The 19,824-nt window shown below is 39.9% G+C and overlaps 1 protein-coding gene across 2 annotated transcripts in view; it reads right to left on the bottom strand.

The window, feature by feature from the left end:
* Positions 1-217: 217 nt before the first annotated feature.
* Positions 218-19,824, bottom strand: part of glra3 (glycine receptor, alpha 3) — a 45,159-nt gene continuing 25,552 nt past the window's right edge. The window contains exons 6-9 of one of the 2 annotated variants that reach the window (XM_064335094.1): positions 18,956-19,093; positions 10,425-10,639; positions 9,908-10,051; positions 218-4,273 (exon numbers count right to left, since the gene is read on the bottom strand). In XM_064335094.1, coding sequence (XP_064191164.1) covers positions 3,965-4,273; positions 9,908-10,051; positions 10,425-10,639; positions 18,956-19,093 — 806 coding nt within the window. In that variant the 3' untranslated portion in view covers positions 218-3,964. Of the gene's footprint in view, positions 4,274-6,959; positions 7,609-9,907; positions 10,052-10,424; positions 10,640-18,955; positions 19,094-19,824 lie in introns of those variants that run through there. The other variant, XM_064335095.1, reaches the window with a different exon arrangement.

Here is a 19,824-nt window from a genome sequence, read left to right as displayed (position 1 = left end):
CGTAAGCATATACATTCCAGAAAAGTCCACCACAGAGCTAACCAACATGCTGCAACAGTACAAATGATAATCATGATTCTAGGTCGCCATAACCAACATGCTGGAGCAACAGAACAAGTAATAATCACGATTGTAGGTCACTATGGTTACAACAGCAGGTCATTTTTCCTTAAATTGGAGCTGAAGAAGATGGTTCGATCTTTCATCTTACGCATCTCACACACTATACATTAGGTGTACTTGATTTTTTAAAAGCAAATAATGACTGTCTTTAAGCACTGGAGAAAGCCCTTTTACTTTATAAGGAGCTTTATTTGGTATATGAAAAGTATTTACAGATGCACATGAAATAAATCATGTTTCTGCAAACCATGTGTACAGTCCATGTGAATACAGGAGCACCTGGACAAAATGACACCATTTTTCAAAAATAAAAGACATCAAAATTGACTTAAATTCATGCATAACATTTAATAACCCTTTCTTTTGTACAAAATAAATAATTTAAATACACTTGCATTAGAAATGTACATCAAAGTATTGATTTTTTATATATATTTTTATTATTATACACAAACATCTTTAACACTGTATAATTGTGTCCAATACTCAAATGAAGAAGTGGTATTAAAATCTAACAACTATCAAAGCTTTGTTCTTTTAAGGAATGTGTGAGTATACTGATATGTTTTACCAAAACATATGGCACAGTTTTATTCCTTGCTTTTTGATATGCTTGATCAATACAGTATATTTTCAATGTGATCTTAACATCATATCCAAATGAACATTCTCTTTCAAAAAAATAGTTCACTGCTTTATAACTGGTTCTTGAATCAACCAATAATGGTACTGTTTCAAAACAATATGATTTAACCTGTTGTCTGCTGTATTATGATGGAGAACAAGCAGCATACGTGCATTATTGTTTTATGGCATGGTTGAGTGAGGTGTTCGACAAGAGTTTCTTAGGTCATTCATTTTTAATTTTTAAAATGAAAGCTGTTGGCAGTTTTCTAGAGTAAAACGATATATTAAGGTACTACTGTCCTCATCTCAGTTTTATGAGACCCAGATTAGCTTTCGAAACCCATAAAATAATGTTAAAACAATTAAATTCCATCAAAACAAAAGCCCATCGAAGACTTCATATCAGCTGGAATAGTAAATTTAATTAAGGAATGTATTTTTTTAATGGCATTGCTATTGAGTTTACACTTCATATATAATTCATATGAAATTCACACAGTGTATTCCTTGCTTCAGAATAGATTTATTATTGGTTATTGGTTATTGGCTGAGAAGTTTATTAGAGGTCTTGTATTGGTCAATGAGGGACATCTAGGATCACACACAGTATGACTACGTGACATTCCGAGCTGAATTTAATAAAACAAACTTCTTTTCTGACTTAAAAATATGAATCGGCTATACTCTATATTAAAAATAAATACTTCATGAGTAATTTACATTTCAATATCCTTTTTTTATTTTTATTTTTTTACCAGGGGCTGTAGGCTAAAACACTGCTGTGAGTAAAGTGACAGTCGTTTCAAGTATAGGACACTGGCTCTGTTCTGTTTCAGAACAGAAATGCTGATTCCATGAAAGGGCTGGCATGTGACCCTAGCAGCATGGCTATGTAAAAGGTCATCCAGGGGTCAGGAGAAGCGTTACTCAGACTCCCTGAAGGTTCCGGAACCACTTATTCTTCTTCTTTTTGCAGTTGGATACACATAGATTTGTGCTCTTTTGAGCCTTGTGGACCTTCGTATATCTAAGATGCCTTGTGCTTCCATGGCCACATGTAAATAAATACATTTATGTCATTCACAAATGTAATGGAAGACTATATAAATGATATTAAATAAGGCCTGACTAAATGTTAGCCCCTAATTGGCTACTCCAGTATTATTATTTATTTCTTTTAATTATTCTTTTCAAATATTGGTAAATGTAAACTATTATCGGTCGAGACAATTCCATTCACCCATGCAGTTAATCAGGACAGAAAATCACCCACTCCTGTACAATCCTGTACAAACTAGATCACATATATACTTTCTTCTTTCCAGCTTCTTCTATCAGCTGTATCAGGAGCTATACAATCTCCAGCCCCACCCATTTATAGATGGCACTGCAGTTTTTAGTTGTGTCTTTCTCATGTAAGCATACAGTTTGGTATCAGGAAGCAAGTTGGCAGTTATAACTCTGACGTAAGCTCTACATGTTTTACTTGCATAACCAGAATTCTTGTTCTGAGAAGCCAGGCAGAATGAAGTAATAGGACCCAGCTGTTGTGGATTTTTGATACGATTGGCAAGGTTTCAAAACAGAATGGAATTAACGTGACCTGGCACACATATGAACAATCTTGTTAGAGCCTGAAGCCGCCAGTCAGTAGTAGATGTCGGATAAAGGTGTCAAGGGCTTGTGATTTTAAAAAAATGCATAAAAAGGAAGCCCTGTTATGAGAGACTCAATAAATGATTTCATGTTTTTTGATTTCTTAAAACTCATCAATGAATGAGAGCATTTGGCAGCTCCACCCATTGTGGGTTGTGACAAGCCAAACTCAGTCATCACAACCTACTACGTAGGGTTATGTTTGTTTTGATCTCTCTCTTCATTAAAGAGTCGATTTGTTCTGAACCATCATTTGATTAAAGATCAGTTTCTATTTAGAGGGCTCAGACAATAACAACAGAAAGATGAAAGTGATGTACATTGTTATTCAGGACTTCCTTGGGTATACAATCCATCCCACTAGCCCAGAACCAAAGCTATATGGGGAAACTATGAAGTGCTGTATTATATTATTCAGAAGCAACATGAAATTTAAAGAGTATCTTCATAAAGAGTAGGTTGTAGCCAATGTATATGAGCTGCCTGAGAAAGCTAAGCAAGTATCTGCAAGAGAAACAATCTTTCCCAATCTATGTGTGATATCACGCAAAGGGGAAAACAAAGAATATCCACTTGTAGCTTCCAAACCACCAACCCTCCCCCTTCCACCCTCTGTCTGCATTGCCCATATATTATTTGTATGGATCTACTGTAATTATTATTTTCACAGTCCTCAGTTGCCATTTCATCACAGTTCAAAGAGTGCACGGAGAACACACCTGCAAAAAGCACCAGGCCTTGACTCGTTTGCAGACACGACAGCAAGCCCCAATCAAAAAGTTTGGTCGTAGGGAAACATATGGATCTGAAGTAAAACAACCCTCGTTCCAATGTAAAACTACAACATCTCTTTGAATTTGGCCCCATTTTCCTTTTCGTGGCACGGAACCACAATGTATTCAAAATGTGTATAAACATTGCAAAAAGTATTCATATTTTTAAATATTGTACATACCAATTTCCCTTGTACAAGATTGTGATTGGATGCGGATGAATTCATGAGGGCTGAGAGCGGTGAGTGTTTGTCTTATGGAGAGTTACATAAGGTGTGAAGGGAATATGGCTTTCTCTGAACAGAACTGAGTTTTTTTATTCCGAGAAAATCATTAACGCACACTGTCTTGTTTCTTGAAAAGGATACATGTCGTAACAATACAGCCAAAGTGCTTGAAATATAATGAAGACATCAACATGTTTTCTTTATCGTGTCATTACAAGTGGTGTATCAAAATCACATATACGGAAACCATTGGCAGTAAAGCTGTAAGACACAAGAGTTGACGTAACCCACAGTATCCTGGGGTCTCAGGTATCTGTCCCCCTGAACAGCTGGAAAGCTTTGGCAAAGGTCAGCGTTTCCTGTCCGACAGCCAAGAGCTCAGAAAACAACCCACACCTGTGTCCTTTGGCTTTGCATAGTGAGCTTAGTGTCTTCTTTGATGGTGGATGATGTGGAAAACAGCGCTCTGTACATACCTACATGTTTGTTCTTGGTTCAGCCAGTTTGACCGGACAGGACCGCGCGTGCGCTCCTGTTCTATGGTTCGTAAGGTGGCCTTCACTGCTGGTGAACATCCTCGTACCACAAGATCTTGTAGAGGACCCAGTAGAAAATGTTAAAGCACAGGAAAGCTAGCGGGAAGCCTGCCCGTGAGATGGTGTCAATCTTTTTGGCCCTGTCGATGAAGAGCTTTCTCATCTCCTCGTGCGTCTTGGCCGCAGACAGCGGTGGCGCGGTCGCGACGGCGGCCGCCGGCTGGGCGGCGTTGTTGGCGGCCTTCGGGATGGCGCCATCCTTTCCGCCAGCATTGCACGCAGTGGCCCCGCCGGGGGCGAAGCTCAGCCTGCTCTCACGAACTTCCTCCTCCTGCACAACACAGAACACAGCGCTTAAAGGCCATCCTGTTCCCCTGCCCACTCGTATGTGAACTGTGAACTGGACCATGGGTGCTATCACACTGGGGGCCTTTCAGAACTTAGAGTAGCGTTGACCATGGAGGGTCCTTGCTCTGCTGTTAATTAATTGGGTGCTATTAACAGTAGCTTCTGATTGGATCAACAATGGATCCACCGGCGGTTTATCACCTTCTACGGCTCTAAAACCACAAAGAAACACTGCGGATGAGTCAGAAAAAAAATAGGAAACCACCGTTGCCTCGCTGACGTCAAAGCTCTGTGTCCTATAGTGAAACCGTTGCGCAATCAATTTACAGCCGAAGGCCTGTCACAGAAAAGACGTCCTACTTTCCGCCCTTTTGCTTTTACGTAAATCACGGTTTCATGGCACCCTTCCATTATCCATATACTGCGTGTCTCAGTTTGTATGTGATGCGGGAGCCTTTGGTCTGTTCGCTGAAATGTTTGAAAGGAAAAAAAACAAAATGTCAGGATAAAATGGGAGGGCAGACAAGACAGCAAAAAAAAAGAAAAGGCCTGCTGGGGGATAAAATGTATTAAATCAATATGGAAAATATTTCCACAAAACAAAAATGTGGAAACCAAAACCCTAATCACAACATGGCGATCTTCAAGCTTTTTTTTCCTAAACAAAGGCATGTAATGAATGACACATGATAAACTTGGTTTGTTGGAGAGGAAAGTAAGGGCAAGTCCAGAAATGCCTTTTTTATCCTCAAATTTCTTTCCTCCTAAAGACAAGAACAAAACCAATAGCAAATATTTGGAAAGCAAGGAAAACTGCAATACTATTAAATAAAAGATGAAAACAAATGAGATGTCATTAGTATGAGGATGGAAAGCCAGTCGCTCTGTAAATTATGCATTGGCAATTCATGGAGGAAGAAGTATAAACAGCAAAAAAATAAAAATAAAAACTGAAATGAAGTCGTTCGCTTGCAAATAATTACATAATAACTACTACTGTACATTTCTGTACAAGTACTGTCAAGTTTCAAAAAAGTATTCTGTTGAGTAATCCTTGATTCTAAATTGCAGGGAGAAAATAAACTAAACATAATTAAAAATGTCTGAGTGATGACTTCATGAAAATCTCTTCCAACAGACTTATTATACCATCTACAATATCTTTCGCAAATTTTCAAATTGCAAATGATCTGCACAAGATTAAGCCCTTCCTTTTTCTGTGCATGGTCTTTTTCAGCTGCATATAACACTTGATAATCACGGAGATTATGCTGCACATTAAGTTTTGGTCATGTAAAGGGCATTGCAGAAATAAGGCCTTTAATTTGCCATAGACGCTGAGAATGTTACATAAGGAACAGTGAGCAGATGAGGCCTGGCTGAATGTGTCTGCGTGTATACACTTTATCCAGTGCTTCATATCTGCTCAACTCAACCAGCAGCTTAACTTTAGCTGCTAATGTTTTTCATGCACTCATACACGCACATCCTCGCACACACATGTGTGCTTATATGCATGCACGCACATGCTTGCACATGCACACGTGTGCACCTGCACACCCATATGCACAAACATGCATATATGTAATTCCACGGAAACACACGCATGCATGCATATACATACTGTATACATGCATACACACATCCATATGCGTGTGCATGTGTACATGTGCCTATGTGTGCATGCATCTGCGTCTATGCATGGTGTGTGTGTGTGTGTAGGATAGAAATGCATGTGGTTGTGTACATGTGCATGCATGCCTGAACATAAACATGCGTGTGTTCACGTGAGTGTATGTGTGCCTATATATACACATGCACGTTTGCACACATCATCCAGCCACATGCCTCACATGAGTGTGAGAAGTCTGGTTTGAAGGAAACGAAATATTCCCCCGGTTGGAAAACCTGGAGATTTAATTTTAAACAGAGAGATTTCAAATTGACTTTTTTTTTACTGGCGACACTTACTAAAACTTTTTTTTTGTAATCACTGTGGAGATGTTTCCCAGCCACTGGATTTTGAATTTGCATTTAAATGATCATTGAAGTGTCATTTCTCCATCACAAATTTTATTTTGAGTGTCATTTGAATAACTTTCGTGGGAACGGATAGATAGAGCCACGCCTGTGAACGGACGGATACGTGGGCCACCGTCCCACGCTGCGTTTAAGGGGCCTTGTCGTGGTTCCATGTCCCCTCAGTCATCACTGAGGCTGTTTTCTTGAAATAGCTGAGAGTATTTGACGAGAATGAAGATGTCAGATGAACATTGTGCTCTCACTTAAGTGGCCTGTGCTACAGTCAACTGCTGTGGAGGTGGGGGGGGGGGGCACAGAATTCTCAGAAATGGAGGCACAGATCCCCCTCCTGGTCTTGTGGTGAAAGACAATGAAAGACAAGACAATGCAGATTTGGTGGCACGATTTGGCACGGCATCCATATGCGCATTCATCAATATAATTGCCTTTTGACCTATGACCTTATAAGTGCTGAACAGTAGCTGACTGCTAACCAAGTTTTATTATATTTAAACATGAAATATGTTTAAATATTCATATTCAGATACCATATTTAGGCTACCTGGGCTGTAAATCTCCCCTTCAATGAATTAAAATGAAAACAATATTTCAGAAGTTCAGAAATACAGGTAATACCTAAACATGTTAACACAGACATGAACATTAAGGACAGTCACTTGAGATGTTTGCTTTTTTCACCCTGCAGTTGCAAGTGTATATTTGACCCAGTGATCTGTATGAAGGCTCATGCCTTAAAGAAGCTTACACAGAACAGAAAAATTGGTTAAATATGACCACATATGGTGATTATGCATAAATGAATTACCAGGGATGTATGCAAAAATATGCTCAATGTATGTCACAATATGAATTATGAATATGAACATGAATAAAATGACCAAGACTATCTGTAAAAAATACAAAACAACCAGGAGAAAATATTAAAACAGCCAAGTGCATATGAGGCAGTGAATATACAAGGGTGTCTGACTACATTTAAACAGGGTTATATGAGGTTACAAATAACCAGAAATATATTGGGCAGTATACAGTATAACTGGTTTTACATATGTTACAATAAATATCCAGGGTTATATGAGGCAGTGGATAACCAGTTGCATCTGTGGTAATGAATGATCTGATATATAGTGACAGTATATTACCAATAGTGCTGTGTACTTACACCTGGACATTTATTGTACATATTACAATACATTCACTCCTAGGTTTATGCATACATAACGTGGAGCACAGGCACTCTGATGATGAATTCAGTGAGGGAGGTTTATTGGGGCTCTGTAAAACAAATGAAATGTGTTGCCGGGAGACAAATCAGAATTATAAGGGCAGCGCCGATAGAGCAAACATTGCATGCAAAACACAGCAGCACAAAAAATAATGTGATGAAGGAGAAAATAATGAAAAAGGATTTAAAAAGATGAAAATTCCCCTAATATTGCCTTGATTGAAATTATTCCTGTTATACCCATGTTTGTAACTATTCTACGTGTGCTGTAATTCTGCACTGCTCATCTGGTATCAAGGCATCCCAGAAAATTAATGGGTATTATATAAACTATGCCAGAGCCGGATGGTAAATCCTTTGTTTTTACTAGCATGGTTTCCTGTTCTAAGGTCACATGATCAATAATTAATGTTATGCACAGAGTCTTGTACCAATGGCAGGATCCTCAGTTGTGTTGTTCGCAATCAGATTTCAAAAGGAGTACCAAGTCTCCACATTGCATCAGTTTTTGCAGGGCTAAATACATCTTAATCATCTTTCCTCCTACATCCGACCCTAAACATTGCGCATACAAGGTTGTTAGCATGCAATATTAATGCTCAGAGATACAAACAAATCTACTCTTCACTGTCCTTCACTCCCTGTGAAAAGAGCTAGCTATGAAATAAACATTCCAAGCATGAAACCCTTATCTCCTTATTCACCTTTGCAGTACCAATAGCATTCACTAGGTGGGGAAATGGAGCCCCATCCACAAGCCTTGCTGTGCATCTCACAAACATGACTGCATGCCAAATACTGCTCCCCACTGCCCAACACATGGTATTGCAAGGAGCAACATGGATTTTCCTTGTCTGTGTCCCATGTAAGTGCTGAAAGCACAGCCTCTCTTAGCTTTTCGGCAGTGCTGTAAAGGGCATAACCACTAACATGGAAGAAGTGAATAATCATGACATGGATGACTGAAACCCATACTGCTGAGCTAAAATAATGAAAATGGTCTCCTTATTTTCAGAGAGGCCTTTTCAGGCTTGTTAGCTTTCTTTCTTTTTTTTCTTTTCTTTTTTTTGCATTTCAAGTGGCAAACTGAAACTTGACTGAAATTCAGGAACTAGTGGATCTATTCTTAGAATCTTTAATGGTGTTGAGTGCTAGATCATTGCATTGCTCATTCAGCTGCAAATTCTCTTTCTCTCTCTCTCTCTCTCTCTCTCTCTCTCTCTCTCTCCCTCTCTTTCTCCTTTTTTGTTTTTAACTCAATCTGAGGAGAAACCTTTTCTAAATGCCATTATACAAAAACTATGGATATGATTTTTATTTCTGCCGATTTGTATTTCTATTTGGCAACAATGCTTGCCCAAAATATTGTGGCATATGAAGAAGGCATTTAAAAAAAAAAAAAAACCCAAAAGATAGCTTATTAGCTATGCCTTACAAGTAATACTCGTTCTTTAAAGGTCAGTTCCGAGTCAGGCAGAAGTAGTCATGTTTCCGTCCCTTGATGCCTATGTCTTTACTTTAAGCCCATCGTGGGGTGACCCGGGGAATCAGCTACCAGTTACAAATAAATGCAAGTTTATTCCTCTTTAGCCTCATTAGTCACTATCAAAATGCCGGAATCATCATCACATGGATGAATATTTCACACTTGAGCACTGCATTTTACACTTGACATTTAAGTAAGAGTCAAAGTTAAGGACAAGCGCTGAGTTATTCCTGGCCAGCGTTGCTTTCGTCAGAAGACATGCATGCCCCGACAGGCAGTCTGAACACAATACAGAGTTTTGTGATTTTTCATCAGAAAAACAGCTCAGATCTATCATCAACGCGTTCTCATTCACGCAAGCCTATCAGTAAAACATTAAATCTCCCTACTAATCCAACTCTGGCTTCTTAAAGCCCAATTTGGCTGGCATATTTCAAAGATGAGTTTTGGAGCAACCTCATTCCTTGCTTAAGATAAGAGAATGCTTTCAAATGTAAGCTTACACAATGTCAAAGTACCTTTTTGTTTTGAGCAGTATGTGATTTTAGGGACCATTCATGACCCGGTTCAATGTGCCTGCTTCAATCTAAACACTCCCTGGCAACTCAATGGTCAGTTATAGAAAGATAAAATCTTTTGAATTGAATTAGGCTACTTTTTCATTTTGTCATACATTTTAAAACAGTGCTATGCTGAAATATCAGTGTTGGCAGACCCCATCTCTTTGACTGAATCCAGTAGCATGTGAATCCCTATTTGTGTCCGTATGGGTGTGTTATATTTTTACACAATATCTGTCCTCACATTGCAACATTAGTACAAGAGCCACATGTACTCGTTTGTTTGTTTGTTTAAGATCATACCTTCCTCTTTTTTCGTCGATGTAATCTTAAGAGTTCCTTGTGTTGCCTGGAGACGAAGTTGACGGCAGCATACTCCAGTAGCGCGGAGAACACAAACAGCAAACAGACAGCCATCCAGATATCAATGGCCTTCACATAAGACACCTAAACAAGGCAACGGAAACAAACACATCAACTACCCAGTCTCCAAACGACCATTAGCTCTCCTCTGATATTTTCAGTTATCACCATAGTGAGCAAGTTACACCAAGTATAATTAAATATACACTCAAGAACCTGAATTATGAACTGTGGACAAAGCAATACGGCTCATTAAAGCTTGCTGACTTCTTACGTAATGGGTCACACTATATATAGATTTTTTTATGCGCACGGCAGTCAAGCAATACTCTGGGGTGACCATTTCTCCACTGATCTTACACACGGCTAAGCTCCATGTGTGTTGCGTGCGTGGATAAATTATGGAGGAGGAGGAGGAGGAGGAGCAGAGGATGTGGCCCTGAGGTCCGCCGCGCACCTTCGGGAGAGATGTCCTGGAACCTGAGCTCTGGGTCGTCATGGTGAGCACCGTGGTGATGCCCAGGGCCACACGGGCGGGGGCGGCGTCCATGTTGATCCAGAAGGACACCCAGGACAGGATGACGATAAGCAGGCTGGGGATGTACATCTGGATCAGGTAGTAGCCCATCTGCCTCTCCAGGTGGAAGCGCACCTCTATGCATGTGAACTTCCCTGGAGTACCACAGAGCAAGAGGACAACAGGGAGCCGTCAGAACTGAGAAAAGATGCTCCATTCTGCGAAACCAGGGAGATCAGCGAAGGCAAACAGGCTCAGCTCAGGGAAGCTAGGCTGGTCAACGCAGGAACACACGCTCAACTGCGAGACACCAGGTGGTCCACACAGAAAGCACAGGGGAAGCCAGGGTGCTATATCTAGAGAGAAACATGCTCACCATGTAGAAACCAGGTCAGTCGGAACAGTGTCCGTGCAATAAAGGTCAGAACATGTACAAAATATGAAACAAAGAATATTAAAAATGACTTAAATGATTATTATGTATTGCAGATGCAGTCAGTATATATGACATTAAACCTTTGCCTTAACCATTAGTGAAACATAATTGAATTCCTTTTCCATTGAATCAGGTGGGCTGGGATGCTGTCATCCATTTACATTTCAACGGATGTCCCTTTTAGAAATGTCAGTCGGTCTCTGTTGGTTCCTGTGTGACTGAGTTAGGCTGTAGACAGGAAGTGATATGATTGGTCATGCTGCTGAAAAAAAAAAAAACAGCCTTGCCTTGCCTTTGAACTACTCCTGTAGTTGCCCTCTGAAATATCTGTAGGTTACTATTTTCATTTTACAAATGAATTTGTTAACTTATATAACATACTGAAGTGAAATACAGAGGAAGTGTCTAGTTGGACAGACCGAAGCAAAACAAATCTAGTTCCCCATAAAAGGGTGATTTAGGAAGGCTTTTAATGCCCAAGCATTAATTCTCTGGGGCTCATTTCCTCATAAAGTTCTTCTTGGCCCATGATGAACCCAGTGTGGTCAAAGTGAGGAAATTGGTGCCTGAAAAGGCTTTGCAGCTGCTTTTTAGCAGTATGTGCGATCATTCTTTTAAAAGACACTTCCCCTTTCTCCCTTACCCCAGGCAGACATCCAGACTTTTTTCTCAAGAATAACAACAGTGTTTGCTCATCATGCCTCAAAGATTTTGAAATGGCAAATCTCTCTTTGGTTCTTTGTCATACACCAATCGACCTCTCTCTCTTTCTCTCTCTCTCTCATATATATAGGTATACATATGTTGCTCAGGGAAAATCCCCATTCTGCATGCATTGGTTTGTGGACTCACTGGGCCATTGCCTGGGCAGCGAGCTGATAGAACCTTCCAGCACCTGAGAGATTTTTTAGGGAAGGCTTTATGGATCCTGACACCGTTTCTCGCCTGGTCGGCTCTAATTGTGACAAGCTGTCATTGGTTGCCCCAGGTGGACACCTGGGAAAAAAATCCATTTGGTTCTGGGCATTTCCAAGAGCGAGGCGATTTCCGAGATGTGGCAACAGAGAAGCCGGGGTGGAGGGAAGGGGGCGAGCCTCATTATTATGCCATTTTCCAGGAAATACAAACATCAATCTTGAGATGACAGACATGCTAAATCCAATTACGGTTTCATGCCTTACAAATTCCGTAGTCCGTTTATACAGCTGGAAATTTCCTGCAAGATTTGTTGTAAAGCAGATGGTTCAAGGATTGACATTACAGTGTCACATGGGAATTAAACCCGCAGCCCCTGAATCCATTTCTCTCGCTTAATGAGCCAGTTCTCACCAAAGTTCAACCTACAATGAAACTCGTACGAAGCTGTGAATCCTATTAATTATGACATTACTTCCTGATGTGATAGAACTGACCTTATGGCGTTATTAGTATAAGCTACTGTATTTTGTGGTGTTGACACAAGTAAACTCAGCTTGTATAGACAGCTGCTGCTTCTCAGGTGTTGCCATGCCATCACAAAGTCTGACCAAACAGACTACGAAAATTTAGAGCTTCCTTGCATAATTTTGATGCTTTTTTTTGGTTGCTCACAGTAACCATGATTCAGAACATAGAAGGAAAAGGAATGCGTTCTAAATGACTGAATCAGATGCACCAGGATCCACCCCCCCCCCCCCCCCCCCCCCCCACCCAGTCATCAAGCCTGAGGAGATCTCCTCCATTTCCACCTCACTGGAAACAGAGAAAAAGGACCTCGCTGTCTGCTCGTTTGGAAGGAACTCCATGAAAACTTGACTGGCCAATAATAATTACCAAAGCAGGGGTAAGGGGGAGGTGGGTGGGGGGTGTGACCTCAGTAAGTGATATGAGACTCATAACCCCGTTTCTGATTTTTAACTGTGTGGCATTTGACCGGCTCCCCCAGTGTGCAGACCCCAGGCCCAGCTGTGTGATTGACAGGTCTTCTCAGGGCCTGAGGCATTCTGGGCTCAGTGCACTGACGCTAATTCATGCTCTCCATCTCGCAGTTCTCCACACATCCTCAGTTACTCACTCTGCAACATTTCCGCCTCTTATTTTCATAAATTTGCAATAGATATTCCAGAACGAGCAATTTAGTTTGTGTTTATGTCATGGTTTTGGGTGATAACACCATTTATTTCCCATTATGCGTCATTCTTTCGTTTATTACGGCCATTGGTTTCTTTATGCGCCTTTTCTTCAGTTATTATGGTCATTGGTTTTTTTCTGCGCCTTTCCTTCGGTTATTACGGCGATTAAGTTTTCTTCATTTCCTTGATTGAATCATACGCGTGCAAATTTATTTTTACAATTTGCACTTGTTGGCTTTCTATTTAAACCACCCGCAAGCCAGTAATCTGTCAAGTGTGGTAAAGGTATGGGATTGAGAGTTTGCGGTATTGGAATGTTGTAGCTACAAAGTTGGCACAACAGTCTTTAGCTTAATGGGTTGTTGGTAACAAGTTAGTGCCACAACCTAAACTCAGAATTCTTCTTTTAGGGGGTTACTTTTTCAGCCTCGGTTCGAGGTCTGTTTTCTTTGAGTTACCCCGTTTTCTGCACAGGCAGTTTTGTTTTATTTTCAGAAAGTTCATACTCCTTAAGCTTGTGTTTTGTACCCAGTACGCGGGTTGTTTAGAGCTTTTCTTTGAGATACTCTTCCTTAGGAGTATTGTTTTTCTTTTCGTTCTTTTTCCTCTGTCCTTTTGTGTCTTTCGAGACTTAGTGGTTATTCTACCTCACGTGAATAGCTTGAAGAATCCCATTTCAGTCACGTTTGATCTCCCAAAACCCCCACTCATCACAGTTTTGGGTACAGCGGTTTATCTCTCTCTCCGCTCAACAGTTTCTACTGAAATATCACAGAAAATGGGCGGTGGACACTGATATAGTTGACTTCACTGACAGGTGAGGTCAGCTGTACAAGATCATTCTGTTCAGGACACGGTGATGTCATCTGGTCAGTCAGCAACGCTGTATTTCAGTCTTAGCCAGTGACCCGGAAGAGGAAGGTTCGTCAGCCGCTGACTTTCTGGAGAGAACAGTTAAACAGCACCGCAAGAAAGTACCAAGTCTCAGGCACATAGCAAGGTGTGGTAGCGGAGTAAAGAAAATATGAACATGTTATTAATGCATCTAATGTGGCTAGCCCAAAGTGATGAGCTAAAATAGTCTAGGAGCTTTCTGCTGTTTGGATCCTGCAGGGTAGACACAGAATTCAGACAGGGCATGTGAGGTAAGCTCTCAAACTAGCCTGTTCACTCAAGTGACCTTTACTGCTGCCGCTGATCATTAACACTTCTGGACAGTTTGTAGTTAAATCATGCAGATAACTATCTCAAAATAAAGAGAACAAGCCAGCTAATCACTGAATTGTATTGTGATGATGTCTTTTGTTGTTGCTGATGATGAGGATAATTTTCATCATACCTATCACCGTATCTTATTAATAATGAATAATTTAGTTCTTTCATTTTCTTTCTCTCTCCTTATTCTCTCTCTCTTTCAGCCTTCTTTCTTTTAGCTTATGTATCAGCTTCCCTATTTCAATACATTAAGGAATGCAGGAAATAAATATTTTTTGTTTTAACTTCAGTTTTGGATGTAATATTTTAGCCACTTATGTTATAGGCAGGCATTAAATTATTCAGTACAGTCAAGGGAGCCAGGTTAGGAAATCCATGCAGACATTTTAACAAATCTTTAAAATTACCTCCCATTTGGACATTTTGACCTCCAATTCCAATCTAAACATTCTGCACTAGTATTATAGTTTTAACCTTAGCAGATAGAGTTCAGAGAGGAAAAGCATGCAGCAAAAATTATCAACTTATGAATCATATGAACTGCTGTGAGATTTATTAAGGCCAGCTGCATTTGCTGGAAAGATAATTGTGCATGTTTAGCAGTCTGGGGGAAAGAAAGTCTTGTCTTCGTGTCAGGCATGACAGCAGAGACCATGGCTGCTCTAACTGTTGCCAAGGAGACATCGTCAGCATCAGAGAACTCAATTTTAGAATCAGCTTCGAGAATGATTCTTCAGAATGAAGTGGAACTCTCACATTTTGATTCCCTGTGTCAGGTTCTGAAATCAACAGGCTACTGTTTATCCAGAAGACAAGCTTTTAAAAGCAGCAGCAATATTTAAAGAATTTTTTTAAATTGTTTTAATTTTCCTAATTGCTATTTGTAAATGCCACACTAAATGGCAACATTGCACGCTATCATTTTTCCTCAGCAGTAATGGTAATATTAGGTGGCCTTAATAAATTCCCCCAGTGGTTCTTCATTGTAACAGAAGAATGGTATGCTGAGGGTGACCCTCCAGGGTCATCGATTGCTGAAATCAATAGGTCTTTTCCAAGCCACAACCAAGCAGTGAGAGCTAAAATTGATCCAATTAAAAGAGAAAAGGATTAATATTTTGGCCCCACAAGGCTGGTCTGAAGGCCATTTTCTACCAGTGGAAACCCGGTTCCCACAGCATGGCCACTGTGGGATCCTCCATTAATCAGGGAAAATGGAACCAATCTCTGCTTCTCCCTTATTCTGGCTCTTAACGTGATTGGCCGGTGGGAGATCCATCACAGGGACGCGGACGGACTAGGCGGGCCACGAGAGAGCTGGCTCCCTTGTGGCCCACCCTCCGTGACTGACGCGTGTTTTGTCGTGCCTTGTCCTGTCCTTGACCCCAAGCACTCATCACCATGCGCACAGCAAATACACAACAGGGAGTGTGACGGGAACAGCCTAGCAGTGCATGCATGACTGCTCAGCTCTAAAGCCTGAAGAAGATAGCACAGAAGCAGCCTAGCTTTGCTTTTTAAAAAAATAAATACTGTATGGGGAAGAGAGAGCCAAAAGTAACCTTCTATCTTTAGAAATCAGCCAGTTTCTGTGGGGAATTAAGATCACCAATATGTGATTAGAATGCTCTTAACTGAACATTATAATGCTGATGTAAGAAACTACTGATATTTGAAAGCAATGGAGTTCCAAAACACTGACTTCCAACTCAAAGGGTTAAAGCAATATTTGGGGAAAAAATGTTGGGTTACTGATCACATTACCAGACTGTGTGTGATAATCATTAAGAAAGCGGTCACAATTTTACTGCTTTTTATGTCGAAAGCAGCCTATAAAAACAACTGCAAGTTCACCTAGATTGTTTTTTTTTTGTTGTGAAATGTTATCATGAGAATATTCTCCAGTTTTAATATTGTATTTAAAACCAGACTTCTAAAGTTCTATCAAAGTCACAAAATAATTTTCCAGGCATGTTCCATGCAATCTTACCAGAATTATTAAATATGTGCAAAAGCATTTTAAGAAGATTAAGATTAGTGGAATAACTGTCCTGATACAATTAACGTGAATGACCATCCACAATTCTGGCATTTGAGGCTTCCAAGCCCTTTGAAACATAAAAAAGCAAAAAAATAAATAAATAAATAAAACAGATGTTTTGAATTTGTAAGCAAATTTTGAAGATTATATGAGCTTCAGATCAAGCAGAGTGTCTAAAATTCATGTGAAATGCATAACGACAAGTTTAATGCTGAATCCAAATTTACATTTACCATAACTTTTTGTGAAATTCTGAAATCCAACTATGTTTATTGTTAGCTGGGAAGGCAAGTCAATCTGCACGATATTCACATAGTTTTAGAGGTGATGTGCTGAGATTAATTTTAAAGCCATGAAAAAAGTGTGCCAAGATCAAACTATTTTAACTGGATTACTTAATCCTGGGAACACTCACCTAGCCCTCCTTTGGAGAGCTTGCCTAACCACTTATATTCACTGCGTTTTTAATTCAGACCTTTGACAACAACCTCAACACAGACAAAAAAAAAAATCTGACCAAGTCATGAGCTAAAATATTTTAGTTGTTCACTGTGGGTGTTGCAATACAATTTATTCCCCATTCACTGGAAAGAAACGTTAAACCAGTCTGCCATCCCCAAAACTGACATGCCCAAAGCAGATACGTGAACCTTTGAGCACATCAGCACAAGAGCTTTCGCATTAAATGAAGTCATGAGCTAAAATAATTCAGTGAATGTAGGTCATGCTATAAATGTATTCTCCATTCACTGGGAAGAAACCTTCAATTTTAAATTAGACTGCCATTCCCAAAATGTACATGCCCACAGCAAAACCTGTGAACTGGATTAAGGACATGCTATATGACATAAAAATAACGTCTTTAATTCAGCTAGAACCTGAGAGAGAGAATTTAATTAACAAAAAAAAACCTATTTAAACACAACAAAATGACCACTGTGACACATGAATGTCACAACCTTGCATTTAAATGCCAGTTTTTGAGAGGAAAGGACAAATTAGCTTAGAGTACGTGCATAATTGAGATGCAGAGTGGGTGGAAAACAATTTCCAACCGCAAACTGAAAAGGGCTGCCATTGATTTTGTTCTCATCTACTTTTTCTTTTGCTCTTTTCTAAATTTCCAGCATCTGCAGATACTCGTTGGTTAATTAATTTTAGCAGGACATATCTTTGGTCTGGAAGAGACACAATGAACTTCATGAAGCTTGACAGCTCATAAAAAATACAAGGCTTGTTTTAAACCGCCAGCTCACATCCCATTTACCACACGAAGCAAAAATGCAACTGTACACTCCACGATGGAAATGTGACCAAGACGTCAGTAGTTATTCTGCAAATCCGACAACATTACTTAAGAACAACCATGGTTGCACTTTTGTGACCGATAGTGTCTGCAAGAGATTTTGATGCCCAGATGGCTCGTAAAACCTCAAGATCCATATATTGCATTACTAGAGTGGGAGGGGCTATAATGTGTCTCTTGACATGCTGGTTAAATCTTTCACACTTTTTAAATAAAACGATTTCCATGTCCTGTTTCTAGAACATTGCAATACTCTCACTGGTCTGTCTATAATGAGCTGGTTTACTACACTGAAACACAATTTCCTGAACAATAGAACAAAAGCTGAATTGTTTCTATAGTGACACAGTTCTTACTTTTGATGAGACACACACAACCCAGGCAATCACTTCTCGGGTTTCAGCCTCTTTGACCTAAAAACAACTCCATGTGCGCGTACGATTTCAGAGCGAATATTTTTTCGCATTTTTACCACAGAAATCCATGTTTTTAATCAATCAGTGATGGCATACTTTCAATAATGCTCCCAGATCTGCAAGCCTTTACCCACGAAGAAAGGATCACGATTTAACAAGGAAAACAGATACACTGCTCGATAAGCACTGAAGGTTTGGGAGTGAACTAGAGGGCTTATTTTTATCCTTTCAGATCAAAGGTACTGTAGCGTATGAAACAAGGTAAGAGCACCACATTGCAATGAGGCCATGTTTTCCTCTCTAGAGTTATCTAACACACATGAATATTCTGGTTAATGCACTCACCAATAAATTCCCAGAGACTAAGGCAATATTTAATATACTTCTTAAAGGGCTTCTTCTGTCGATCAAGGGTGAAAATTAGATTCTCTGAAAATCAGCTATATCTCCCAGGGGACATTAAGGCAATCAGGTCCCACCTTAAAGGGAGATATTGACTGCTGAAGGCATTGTGGCAGTACACCAGAGGATACAAATGTATTTGTCCTTTCAAATGGAAGCAGAAAATCTGTTATCTGTGCTAGTGAGGGGGGAGGATGGGTAGTTTTGAAGTTCATCATAGCCGCAGGCTTCCTAACCTTCCCTGACATTTTTCTTATATCTGTAACTTAACCACAAGATTACAAAATAAGGATAAAAGCCCAACACACCCTTTCACGTTAAAACATCCAGAAAGAATGAATATTGACTTTTTCCAAATAATTTAAATATTGAGCTAGAAGTTAATTCTATTCCCACAATTAGCTGGCAGGTTCTGAAACTGGAGACATGATGAAATGAAGATATGAAGAACAGTAAGCCTTCTCAGTAAACACTCCTTTCCATGCGGCATGGCATCACTGAGTCAATGCCCTGAAAAGCGGGAGCGTGGCTGTGGTTTCCTCACCTGTATTGTAGTGTTTGGTGCAGTAACGTAAGTCAGACTCATCCTTCAGGATGAACTGTGGAAGAGTGAGGCCTTCCGCAACCTGCACCGGGCCCTTCTTCTGCCACTCAAAGATCAAGTCGTTCATCGTGTACCCAACTGTGGAGAGAAACAGGCAGCCATTAACTGACACTCAAAGATCTAGTCATTCGTCGTGCACCCAACTGTGGAGAGAAACAGGCAGCCATTAACTGACACTCAGAGATCTAGTCATTCATCATGTACCCAACTGTGGAGAGAAACAGAGGGGGGGGGGGCATAAAAAATAAATATTTGCATACATATATAAGTTACATATCAAATGATCAAAACGCTACATAAATTTTATGGTTGATTAGTAACCCCCAAGATCACTTTTTAAAAGCGATATGTGTAGAACGACAGGCTTTCTGTGATTTTTGGCTTAGTAACTTGCTATTTTATAGGCCTGCTTGAATAATCATCCAATTTGTGTCCATAACCGTGTGACCTTCACAACAAGGAAAGAACAGCGAGCGAGCAATTTCATTCTGGAGTAATCAGGTTCAACACAAATACATGACTGATGTTATTTAGATCCAGGATATTTACCTTACGGACACAGGAATTAATTCATATACAAAATAAACATCATGTCAACCTTGATACAGGAAACGCTATGATCTAGCATGTGCATTACTTTGGTATAGCAAATGTAACTGTAAAGAGAATTGGGAATTATATAAAGGGCTTTCTTCAAATTGAACAAGCAAAAGCTCTTTGAAAACAATATAAAAAATACATGAAAGTTGTTCAAATGGTCGTGCAACCATTGATGTGCAAACATTTACTTGATTAACAATCTGGCAAAG

Source organism: Anguilla rostrata, chromosome 5 (genome assembly GCF_018555375.3).
Source record: "Anguilla rostrata isolate EN2019 chromosome 5, ASM1855537v3, whole genome shotgun sequence".
NCBI classification, from domain to species: Eukaryota; Metazoa; Chordata; class Actinopteri; order Anguilliformes; family Anguillidae; genus Anguilla; species Anguilla rostrata.
This window is presented reverse-complemented; position numbering and strand designations above follow the sequence as displayed.